This window comes from Periplaneta americana, chromosome 3 (genome assembly GCF_040183065.1).
Source record: "Periplaneta americana isolate PAMFEO1 chromosome 3, P.americana_PAMFEO1_priV1, whole genome shotgun sequence".
NCBI lineage: Eukaryota > Metazoa > Arthropoda > Insecta > Blattodea > Blattidae > Periplaneta > Periplaneta americana.
The window spans coordinates 16,131,227-16,144,731 of record NC_091119.1 but is presented as its reverse complement, the minus strand read 5'-3'; the positions used below and the strand labels follow the sequence as shown (position 1 = coordinate 16,144,731).

Sequence of the window (13,505 nt, the reverse complement as noted above, 5' to 3'; positions counted from 1 at the left end):
TTTACGACGCTTTGTTAACTGCTATGGTTATCTAGCGTCTGAATGACATGAAGGTAATGATGCTAGCGAAATGAGTTCGGGGTCCAGCGCAAAAAGTTACCCAGCATTTGCTCTTATTGGGTTGAGGGAAGACCCCGGAAAAAATCTCAACCAGGTAACTTGTCTCAACCTGGATTTGAACCCGGTCCTGCTCGTATCACGGTCAGGCATACTAACCGTTACTCTACAACGGTGACTTTTAACACTAGAGTTTTTCCTTTATTAGTGACCAATTCTTGAATATTAAACTTTCTGGTTTACGAAATTACATTTATTATTTAGATTGTTGGAATATATGTTACAGATAGATAACAAAGACATAGCAGATTTTTGTTGGAATAGTTTAATTTCACCTGACTTCAGTTTTTCACTTCTATGTTGATGATCATGCAAAAATGAAACTGTTCGAAAAAATCATAGAGAGTTTCGTTTATTAATGCTCATTTCTTCGGCTTGATTTACGTAATTAATTTATTAAAATGGTTTAAGAATAATTAGAAATAGCCTACATCAACAGAACAATGGAAGGAGTCCATAGCCTAATCGTACCTATCTTTAAGACGGGGGACAAGACTAACTGTAGCAACTTTCGAGGAATATCACTTTTGTTGACGTCGTACAAAATTTTGTCCAATATTCTTTTGAGAAAATTAACTCCATATGTAGATGAAATTATTGGGGATCGTCAGTGTGGTTTTAGGCGTAATAGATAAACTATTGACCAGATATTTTGTATTCGAAAGATATTGGAGAAAAAATGGGAGTATAAGGGTACAGTACATCAGTTATTCATAGATTTCAAAAAAGCGTATGACTCGGTTAAGAAAGAAGTTTTATATAATATTCTTATTGAATTTGGTATTCCCAAGAAACTAGTTCGTTTAATTAAAATGTGTCTTAGTGAAACTTACAGCAGAGTCCGTATAGGTCAATTTCTATCTGATACTTTTCCAATTCACTGCGGGCTAAAGCAAGGAGATGCACTACCACCTTTACTTTTTAACTTCGCTCTAGAATATGCTATTACGAAAGTTCAGGATAACACAGAGGGTTTGGAATTGAACGGGTTACATCAGCTTCTTGTCTATGCGGATGACGTGAATTAGTTAGGAGAACATCCACAAACGATTAGGGAAAACACGTAAATTTTACTTGAAGCAAGTAAAGCGATAGGTTTGGAAGTAAATCCCGAAAAGACAAAGTATATGATTATGTCTCGTGACCAGAATATTGTACGAAATGGAAATATCAAAATTGGAGATTTATCCTTCGAAGAGGTGGAAAAATTCAAATATCTTGGAGCAACAGTAACAAATATAAATAACACTCGGGAGGAAATTAAACGCAGAATAAATGTGTTATTATTCGGTTGAGAAGTTTATGTTTTCTAGTCTGCTGTCAAAAAATCTGAAAGCTAGAATTTATAAAATAATTATAAGTTATAACCGGTTGTTCTGTATGGTTGTGAAACTTGGACTCTTACATTGAGAGAGGAACAGAGATTAAGGGTGTTTGAGAATAAGGTGCTTAGGAAAATATTTGTGGCTAAGAAGGATGTAGGCTAGTTACAGGAGAGTGGAGAAAGTTACACAACGCAGAACTTCACGCATTGTATTCTTCACCTGACATAATTAGGAACATTAAATCCAAACGTTTGAGATGGGCAGGGCACGTAGCACGTATGGGCGAATCCAGAAATGCATATAGAGTGTTAGGGATACCGAGACGTAGATGGGAGGATAATATTAAAATGAATTTGAGGGAGATGGGATATGATAATAGGGGGTGGATTAATCTTGCACATTGTAGGGGCCGATGGCGGGCTTGTGTGAGGGCGGCAATGAACCTTCGGGTTCCTTAAAAGCCATTTGTAAGTAAGTAAGCCTACATAAACATAACAAAGACATGGCAGGTTTTTATTGGAATACCCTCATTTCACTTGAGTTTTTCGTTTTTGGTTCACAGTCATTCATGAAGGAAATTTCCGGAAAAAGCCATACTGTTATTCTTTTTCTACCATTACCAATATCATTTCTGAATTGTCTGTGTAATTTAAATTTATAATCTTCTATCACAAGTCTCTGTTTTTTATTCATTTGTACTGAGGAGGGCTCGAAGGTACCAAAACTATTTAAAATTTGTGCTATGTTTCTAGTGTTAAATAAAATAGGTACCGGTAGACACAGATAAAAGAGGTAATTTCAAATAAGAAGCTCAGAGCCAACACAATCCGCTTCTTGCTCTAATATACCATTGTAAAGGTTATGAAAGGACAAATAAACTGTAATGCATTGCGAGATTTTTCTATGACTATTACACTTTTACTACGTTATACTACTTTTGACCAATAAAACTGTACGAATAGAGACAGACGTCTTTCAACCAATTGTGACTGCTTATCGTACAATTTTATCACTTCCCTAGCATTTGTTTATTTTTATCACATCCCTAGTATTTGTTTTTATCATTTCCCTATCATTCGTTTTATTTGTATGCCAACATTTCAAACTGCAAATTCTTTGGGGTACTATAAAACATGCTTTGCGATCGTCATTTGTTTCCCGCATAGATAGTGGACTGAAAATGGCGGCTCCGTTCAAACATTTCGGTGAAACTAACATTACTGAAATAGAATTTTAGTAAGTCAATTGATATCTGTTTTATTGTATTACTTACTTACTGGCTTTTAAGGAACCCGGAGGTTCATTGCCGCCCTCACATAATCCCGCCATCGGTCCCTATCCTGTGCAAGATTAATCCAGTCTCTATCATCATATCCCACCTCCCTCAAATCCATTTTTATATTATCTTCCCATCTACGTCTCGGCCTCCCCAAAGATCTTTTTCCCTCCGGCCTCCCAACGAACACTCTATATGCATATCTGGATTCGCCCATACGTGCTACATGCCCTGCCCATCTCAAACATGTGGATTTAATGTTCCTAATTATGTCAGATGAAAACAATGCGTGCAGTTCTGTGTTATGTAACTTTCTCCATTCTCCTGTAACTTCATCCCTCTTAGCCCCAAATATTTTTCTAAGCACCTTATTCTCAAACACCCTTAACCTATGTTCCTCTCTCAAAGTGAGAGTCCAAGTTTCACAACCATAAAGAATAACCGGTAATATAACTGTTTTATAAATTCTTTCAGATCTTTTGACAACAGACTGGATGATAAAAGCTTCTCAACCGAATAATAACAGGCATTTCCCATATTTATTCTGTGTTTAATGTCCTGCCAAGTATCATTTATATTTGTTACTGTTGCTCTCAGGTATTTGAATTTTTCCACCTCTTCAAAGGATAAATCTCCAATTTTTATATTTCCATTTCGTACAATATTCTCGTCACGAGACATAATCATATACTTTATCTTTGGGAATTTACTTCCAAACCTATTGTATTGTATTGTATTGTATTGTATTGTATTGTATTGTATTGTATTAGAGTACTTTATTTTAAGGGTTCAGAGCCATAGTGGGCCAAGCGCCATTTATTAAAAACGGAGAAAGCAAGGGTTAAAATTATGTGAATACCATAGTTTAATGAAGATTGACATATCATTTAATTTGAATGTGTATACTTTATATTACTTGCTATATGTTTCCATTGTATTATAGTAATAACTTCATTTTAACTCTTATTTTCTACGGTTTTAGTAAATGGCGCTTGGCCCACTATGGTTCTGAACCCTTCATTTCTTCTAATCTTTATATACTTTCTTCTCTTTTTATCATCTCCCTGCCATTTGTTCCTTTGTTTGCCAACATTTCAAACTGCAAATTCTTTACGGTACTATAAAATATGCTTGCGATCGTCATTTGTTTGCCGCATAGACAGTCAACTGAAAATGGCGGCTCCGTTCAAACGTTTTGGTGAAGCTAACATTAGCGAAATAGAATTTAGTAAGTCAATTAATATTTTATTGTATTAGAGTACTTTATTTCTTCTTATCTTTATATACTTTCTTGTAATCATGTAATAGTCAATTAAATCCCACTCGAGTTTTCATTTTCTCTAGATAAATCAAAACCTCTAGTGAGATTATTGTTGAAAACATTCCAAAATGGTTCTCTTTTTGCAATCGCTTAAGATATTGTGGGATATTTTATGATTCTATGTAGTTTTTAAATGAATTTCCTCTTTACTCGTAAACCGAGCATCTAATTTGATTTTATTGTAACAGACCGTTACGAAACAGCCTGTAATCAATTTATCGCAGGATATTATGACAATTACATACGCTCTATAAAGCAAGTTCTCTTTGTTTTATGATGGACTTGTTGCTCACTTCTGTTAGGCTATATCTTACAACCACTTTATATTAATATGCTGTTTTACAAATTTATGACCACAATTATTTATCTGCTTTTTTTTTTCGTTCCCACGTTCACGTAACACTGGCTTACAGTCGCCTTGGTAATTCAGTTGGTAGAGCATTGGCTTACAATGACTGCGGATCCAGTTCAAATCCAGGCGATAGCGAATTCGTTTTTGCGACGGACAAAGTCAAGGTTCCTGAGGGATATTGCTGGTTTCTCCCGCTTCCCTTCATCATTCCGGTATCACTCTCCTTTTTAATCTTCCTGCTACCAAGTTTTTTCACAGCTTACTACTACCAAGGAGGGTAATAAAATTACCTCCATAAAAATCATATACCGACCTTTGTTAAGCATTTGGAATATAAACAATTTTTATGCTCGACCATGCCGAAATGTAGTAATTATACACCTGGTAGCAGCCCTTTAATGGACCTCATTAAAGTACACCTATTCATTAAAGTTCAGGTGTTTCACCAATCAGAAAACACCATTGTAGCAATATGAAAGCGCAAGTATCGATTATTCTCGGATATACAATTGAAAGACAACTAGCGAAACGTCACGGAGGCTGGAAATCCAATACTGTCGCAGAAGGTTATGTTCTGTTACTATAATAATTAGCGTTAATTGTAAATAATATTCAAATAAATTCAATTTGTCATCTCGTTTTTCAATGTCTAAATCCATTTCAAGGTTATATCAAGATTAATGTTTATTTTACTCTCTAGATTATATCGAGGTCAATGACATTTGTGCCTCGGAAAAAATCAATACTTTCGCGTCTGCGCACATCTCACAATTTACGAGATATTGCACAAGGTCAGTTCCGCTCCCCAGTCAGATATGAATAACGTGAATGCTTATGAATAATTTCAAATTAGAAATATGATCGAGCATAAAAAGTCGTATGAAACTTGCCTATAATAGTAATTAAGACGCTCGTATGAAAATTATGAAACTCGCTTGCGCTCGTTTCATAAACATACTCGCGTCTTAATTACTACCATTATAGGCTCGTTGCATAATGTACTAATGTGCTATTGACTATAGACTTACAAAAACTTAACAATTTAAATAACCATTCTATTTTAAAAAATACAGAGTGATTCAAAAGTCTGTGTGACTTAAATTGTTGTTTTCTGTTAACGAGCAGTGACGTGTATTATGCAAATCAAACTTTCAGATATAACATCCTGTAAAGTTGATTTAAATAATTTCGAAGGAAAAATTGTTACGGGGCACTCAATGTTGGTTGCTTGACGGTTGTCAGGCCACTTTGAGGTCTGTTGATACAGAGGAAAAAATTGGGTCGGGGTATGTTAGAGTTCCCGGGTAACTCAGTTGGTAGAGCGTTGGTACGTTTAACCAAAGATCCCGGGTTCGATGCCCGGCCCCGGAACAATCTTTCCCTCGAAATTATTCAAATCAACTTTACAGGGAGTTATACCTCAAAGTTTGATTTGTATTATTCAAAGTGTTAAGTGTTAAAAAATATCAGTAAAATAGGCTTCTATAAATGATGTTCGTGTAATATTTTGTGTTATTGCTACACTATATTCCTCTATTATGGTCGTTAATTGAGTGGTATCCACTAATTTGGAGTAAAATAGTCATTTTCGGTGTTACAGGGATTTATATTTCTTGAATACGAGGTATGGGTACCCTACCAGTTTGGCAGTGGAGAGCGTATGCAGAAGTTTCGTCCAAAAGTGGATCGCGCCTTCGGAAAGTTAGGGAATAGGCCCACTGTTCTTTGGGATAAAGGCGACAAGTACGTAGGACTGATATTTCTATTATTATTAAATCCGTTCGTTTCGCTACCCTGTGGACCTTCAGGATAGAAGTATTTTACCTGTTTTGTAATCGTTGTGATATTGACGGTTTTTTTCCCCTGTTTTTTCCCCTAATTACTGTCTTCTTTACTCTTCATTGACAGGCTTATCGAGTAGGTGCTCTCTGCTCCTCTCCTGTTTTTATTCAAGAAGTAGATAGGTCAAACTTCTAGAACTCGGGCGTTCTATATTTCAGCGACATCGGAAATAGTAATATGCGTTACAAGAGCGGTATGTTGAAGTTTTCATGTTCGAGGAAAAGTCTGAAAAAGCGAAACGTAGTTGAGCTTTTTTAATTTCAGAGAATTGAAAGAAAACATACCGCTCGTGTATCGTACATTATTTTGTGCGAAGATCGTTTATTACATACCTGAAAGAGGAATTTCTAATTAGTTGCAATTAGTTGGTTTCTGTTCAGTGACGGCAAATTTGGAAAACAAAAATATCTGTCTTCAACATTTTTGCTTTAAAATGTTTTCTGTGTTTACTATACTCCAGCAGGCCTTGATATACGTCTGTCTTTTTTTTCCCCCAGTCTATGATGAGTGTGGAATCTTGTTGATTTTTTCACGGCTTCCTTAATGTTACTTGCATCACGAATGCAGTAAGTTTAGTGAAGTTGTAGAGTTTACTTAATTTTTGCAAATATTTAAAAACAATAATTAACAGTGCAATTTAGGTGAAATTGCAGTGATAAGTTTCCAATTTATAATTATTACTATATTGAACGTCTCTAAAAATAATATGTTAAAAGCCTAAAGCAGTAAAATCAATATGTCACTTAAGCGGTAAGAAGAGGGAAATTGTTATGTGTGTTAGGTTGGGAATACTGAATGTGGAATTTTAGACTTTCCGCGGATTGGTTTTGTGCGGAAACCAAGCAAATACGCACGATCTCGCACAAAAGTGCAATGCGAAACGATTGTGAATAAGATCTCATAAAGATTCCCTTTTGAGACGCTTTTATTTTCAGAACGAAGTGCCGTGAAGTTATCGAGACACATTTTCTTCTCCTACCTGCATTTACGTCATTAGTTTATTACTTTATTTTTAATGCTTACAGTTGCACGACCATCTTGTACTGTTGGAGATACCATCTAAAGTGCTTTGGTGGGAATAGTGCTGATATTTAGAGTGGAAACGACTGTGTAGAAAACGTTAGATGTAGCAGTGAAAATGGCAGTTCAGCGTGGAAAGCAGAAGTGACTTTCATGTCCCGACACTTTCGCGTCATGACTGCTGAATATGAGGATGTAGCTCACCTCCGCAGCTGCTGGACTTATTGACAATGAGCTCCTGAAGGTGTGTGTGTGTGACTGTTAAGTTTATTAATCTTCAATAAGGTGAAGAACAATGCTGGAATTTGTGAAGAGGGGAAATGTCGGAAACACGCCGTCAGGGAGGTACTACACACAGTACGTCAACATCAACAACAGGGCCAGCAGCAACAGGGATCAGCAGCAGTGCCAGCATTTGGCCGCGAAACTCCTCTGCTCTCTTCATTGTGTGGACAGATATGCGAAAGAACAGGCGAATCACTCCTGGCGATTCCGTGTTGGAAGGTAGGTGGCGAAGTCCTTGGCATGCGCAATATATAATCTTGAACAAACAGCAGACTGTCTGCAGTACCCTATGATCTTCTTTTGTTCTTCACTGTCGCTTAGATCACAGCCTTGTCTAGAAGAGAGTCTGATTCGAAAACTCTGAAATTAACCTAACTACTATATTTCCATCACTACCACCTCCACCACCTTCTTCGTCGTCTGTTCTTCTTCTTCTTCTTCTTCTTCTTCTTCATCATCATCATCAGGTGATGATGTATAATGTTTGCGGTATTCATAAGCATATGGGCTATTCCATATGAAATCGATCAGTAAAAAACCTCGCATTTTTTTAATACTCTAATTTTTTCCCTATTTATACAAGGTGCTGAGGACAGTGCATTTTCAAAAATATACTATCGAAAGTCAAACGGTTTTCGTACTATTGAACGACAAATTTAGCGTATTTTATAAAAACAAGCCTCTTTCAGCGCTCACAACTCTGGAACCATTTACTGCAGAACATTGAACGGGAGCTCATTTTGAAGCTGAAATTTGGTAGGTTATGTTAAGAAGTAATCCTTATTTTTATTGTATACAGAGATACAGATAATCTGATTTTACTTACTTTCAGGCTTTTTGCCCCTTTTGTAAAAATGCAAAGAAAAATATTGAGAAAAACTCGTGCATTATTAAGAGGGACTTCGACATTGTTTGCTTAGTGGCTGGGCAATAAGTTTCAAGGGTATTAAATAAATTATTTTCACACGCCTGGACTTGAACGGCGCAGTACCGCACGCCCTGGCCGAGAGCTGAAGATAAGCGAGCGTTGGGCGTCATTTTACTCCTGTGTTTATGAAAACTTGTGATAAAGCTAGCCTAGCTATGCGCTACTAGACGAAACATCACGTGTTTGTCTCCTGGCCTTGCTTGTCTCCGCTAGCTCCCGCCTCACAGTCAGCTGGTTAGTTCACGCGCGTACTATTTATTTTCTTTATTTGGTATTTTCAATACTTTCATATCAACGGTGCACCAGTAAAAAAAATATGTTTATTTGTACTTTCAATGCGGAATCTAACCATATATTTTAAAAATATTTTTTCGTGGGCAAAGGCGTCTTAATGAAGAAAAATCTAAATTTCTCCATTTCCATAAAAAGTAAGAAAAACTGTTTACATGTCAATATAAACTTTAATATCTCAGCATCAAAATAAACCATGATTTTGATCATTGGGTGAAAGGGTTTCGGAGCCACAACAGTTTAAAGTTGCTAATTTTATGAAAATACGATAAATTTAAATGTTTTTAATTTAAACACTATGAAGTTCTGATGCCTCAAACTTTGCACAAAACACTGTATCACAGTTGTCAACGGACAGAAAAAGGTTCATTGTATTTAAAAATTGCAGAGTCAATTTTCTCTATATTTCGGTCGATTTAAGATGGAATAGCCTATATAGAAGTTACCACATCCCACAATATACTCGTAGTTACATGAATGGATAAAACATTAGACTACTGTTGAAAAAAAGGTAGTAATTTGTGACATTTCTCATCAGTGCATTGCAGGTTTCCTCTTTTTAATTTAATTTTATAATTTACAAATAGTCGTGGATTCCTGCATTGCTACAAAAATAACAATCAGGCTACCGGTACGTTAAGGAGAAACATACAGGTTTGAGGGTCAAAAAATGTAATTTTTATATTTATTTTTTTATATAAAGATTGGACATTCATTTTATAATAATAATAATAATAATAATAATAATAATATTATTGTTATTATTATTTATTTTGTCTGGCAGAGTTAAAGCCGTAAGGCCTTCTCTTCCACTCAAGCACCAAAAAGTATGCATACATATGAATGAACTTACAAACTACAAAGAACACAACAATTTGATTTCGATGAAAGTTACATGTATGTATGTATGTATGTATGTATTTATTTATTTATTTATTTATTTATTTATTTATTTACACTGCAAGTGGGCAAGCACCGGTGACAGTGGCACAAACAATATAAACAATACACAATAAAATTACAATACGTAATACAATTATACAATACACAATACAATTATACACAATAATTACAATTAATAATAATACATAAAATAACCGAATTAATAATTGAACCTAATTTTACATTACAACCTACAAAATATGTATAAGCCTACATAAGTTTCACACTGGTACTGATAATAATCTTTCTCTTTACTTCCATCTCACTCACTGCATTACTGTGACACATTTCACTGATACTTTAGAACACATTTCACTGACACTACATAACACATTTCACTGACACTATATAACACATTTCATTGACGCTATAAATTATCACTGATCGGAACTATTCACTGCACTGTAAAACCATAACTTCACTGACTCACCTCGCTTCACTGATACAACAGTTCAAATAAGACAAATGATTACACCCTTATTCATATATATAAACAGAACTACATTTAAGCTAAACATTTCTAGCCTACGACTCTCTTCAAAGCTATTTACCTCGGAGTTACTAATGAATTAAACAGTAAAATACTATGAACTATTAATTAAGCAATGAAATACAAACTGTGTAGGAAAATTAAACTAATATATATATATATATATATATATATATATATATATATATATATATATATACTTCAAATAATGTTAGATCATAGTAAGAGATTATTATGAGGCAATTGTGAAAATACAGCGCTATCAGGATGCATGTCCAAAGAACGAAATTACTATGTAGTCAGTCACCGTCTGAGGCGGTATAATTAGAGTAAATTCCTAAGAAGGCTATCCTGTAAGCTTTGAGCCCCTTTATGTCAGTGGAGGAATTTTTACGATATATACAATATGTTGGTAGATATGACCATAAACGTGCGAGCGTGCGCTTATGTATTTGTAATTGGTATTCATTACAAACATATTTACTGGTACACTATTATCTATAGTTTTGATAATTAACGCCTAATTTGTGTATTTATTTCGACTGAAATCATCCAGCAACTATGAAACCTTACACTTCCGCGGTAAAGTATTGTTTTTACAAATTGTCAAATTAATTTCATGTTGTCAGACACTGGGAAATAGGTTCTAAATTATGACCCCTCTCAGGAACAATTTACATCGTTCGTTACTCCTTTTTCCCAGCGCTGAATTCTGAAAAGTGAATTAATATTATTGTTATGTAACAGAATTTAATTTCCCGAATACGTCGGTTCACCCCCAGGTATCTGTTGCGGGCTGCATTATTTCTCCCTCGAATTGGAATATACCGACAGCAGATTGGGTTAAACTCAACTGTATCGAGGATATGGAAACAAAAGAATTTCCTTTACCAATAAAATTCCTGCATGCATAATGGTTTATACCGATATCACTCCCTCCCCTCCCCTATCCTATTCTCGTTTGGTTGGGTTTAGTTCCCTCGGTGTTCATTGTCTGTTTTAACGTGATGTGACGTCAGTCTCGTAATACGTAACCACCGGCAGCGGTTTTATCGAATTCTGTGAGTTTGGAAATCAACATCCCTGAATTTTTCCGCACCGCTCAGTTATTGTCTGCAAGATGAAAAATGCCTGATTCTAATATGAATACTTTACAGCTGTGTAAGCGAGTTTTTGAAGATCTAACGTAGACTTGGATCTTATTTTCCTTCGCTTCTTTTCTTTCTAATTGATTTTAAAATTAATGTCGTGTATAACAATAATGTACTTTCTGTTCAAGTGACTTGGTTTCAAATTCCGATCCTGGAGGACAGAATTTGTGACAAAATAATCTTCTTCTTCTTCTCTTCTCTCTAGGCTTCCAGCCTGTTAATCCAGAGTATCTCTCCATCTGCTTAATGGTCTTCCTGGGAATCTTCTTCCGGATGGGTAGTTATCCCTGGCGATTCTCGCAATTCTATCCCTTTCCATTCGAGATACTTGCTCATTCCATTGTTGTCTCCTTATTTGCGTCCATTCTCTGATTGGTTGTATTTTGCATTGTTCTCTAATCTGATCATTCCGTATATGGTCCCTTCTTGACAAAATAATACCATATCTAATATTTTATACTACCAGATTTTCTGGAGGAACTCTTGGTTTGATCCCTGTTTTCTGTCACGCCAGAATTCTACTTTAATTTAGGCAATATAGGCCGTAAATCCTTCCACATTCCATAAGTATGGATAATCATGGTGTCTTTACGATGTTCATTATCGAAAAAAGATTTCGAGGACACTATATTGTTTGTCGATGACCAGTAAGACAAAAGTATTTGCATTTAAAGCAGGGTTTAACCCTTTCCAGCATAGTGGTTATTCAGAAGAACCACCGTTTTCTTTATTCCTAAATTTTATGGCATAGATATTCCACCAAGAAACCTATTCTTGAGTATACATAGAGGTTCCATCTGTGTTTTGAAATTGTGTGCAGAGTTAAAATGTTGAAAAATATTTATCGAAGCTTTGTTATGATCCATGATATGAAAAATATAAAAACTTAATTTGTGCTGCAAAGGTTCAAGCCACAGTCGCATTTGTCGCATTTTGCTACTCGACTTCTAAAAATGCAACAAACTCTGAATGTAAATGTGCAGAAATGCGACAACCACATTGGACTTCAGAAGCGAAGATGGTAATGGAGAAAATGAAATCAGAGATGTGTTTGAACTAATCTGAATTTAAATGAAATGCTAATGGCATGGGCAATGTTCAAAAAGGGTTTTGAGCTATAGATGTTCAGGAATTGATTTCAAAGAGTCTGTGAAATTCATGTAAGTTAAGTGGACAATTCCTTCTAATTGATTTATATAATTCCATCGCATACTGTAAATTGTGAGCGAGGATTCAGTTGCATGAATCTTGTAAAAACTGGAATTAGGAACCGCCTTTCAGTAGAAAGAGTTAGCACTTTGCTAAAGTCTGTGTGATGAATCTTGTCTCACTGTGAAAAGAGAGAGAAAGGAGATATGTCTTACCTCGTCTGTATTGTTATTGCAATGGGGGGGGGGTGAAGCGATGCCAGTGGAGGAAGGGACTAGTTGATACATTCCGTAGCGCAAAATATGGTAACAAAATATCTCTCTTCGTACTGTATACTTCCGTCACTGAGTTTGTCTTTCAAGAAACTGAGTTCCGGTAGCCTGTACAATAACAAGGTTTTGAAAGGAATCCTGAAAATTTACAATCCTCCTATAATCTCCACCCTCATTTGTATTGCTACTGAGACAAGTTAAAACCTCGGAAAAACCCAACCAGGTAATCAGCCCAAGCGGGGATCGAACCCGCGCCCGAACGCAACCAGACCGGCAGGCAAGCGCCTTAACCGACTGAGCCACGCCGGTGGCTGCGTCTGTGTTATCTAGACTAGGGACTTAACCAACACAACCTGTAAATCGGATGCACTCCGGGGATCGAACCTATATTCTTAGGGTTATAAGCCCAGCGCTCTAGCCATTGTGGCGGTGTAGATTGGAGAACGCTGGGTTTGTAGTGAAAGACCTGCCCTTGGGCAGAACACGAAATGAATGAGCGAATGAGAGTACTTGATTTGACCAAAATCTACAGCCAAACACCGTCACTGTCCGCCACAGTTTCTGATTGAACTCTTCGGGACTTAAATTGATGAAAATCTACGCACTGGCACGATGCGCCTAATTGATTACACAAATTGTAAACATTTATATTGTAGCATAATTGAGGCCACAGAAGTAACCTTGTTCATATTTTATTGTAGAACATTTCTCACTGTAAAATTAGGCTCGTTCTATTTTACCGCG

General features: G+C 36.0%; 1 protein-coding gene across 14 annotated transcripts in view; it reads left to right on the top strand.

The window, feature by feature from the left end:
• Nucleotides 1–13,505, top strand: part of Fak (protein tyrosine kinase 2 Fak) — a 768,667-nt gene that overhangs the window by 510,771 nt on the left and 244,391 nt on the right. For 4 of the 14 annotated variants that reach the window (XM_069820029.1, XM_069820027.1, XM_069820026.1 and 1 more), the window contains exon 2: nucleotides 7,259–7,757. The exons of the other annotated variants lie outside the window; for them this stretch is intronic. In XM_069820029.1, the coding sequence (XP_069676130.1) occupies nucleotides 7,549–7,757 (209 nt within the window). In that variant the 5' untranslated portion in view covers nucleotides 7,259–7,548. The remainder of the gene's footprint in view (nucleotides 1–7,258; nucleotides 7,758–13,505) is intronic. 14 annotated transcript variants of the gene reach the window in all.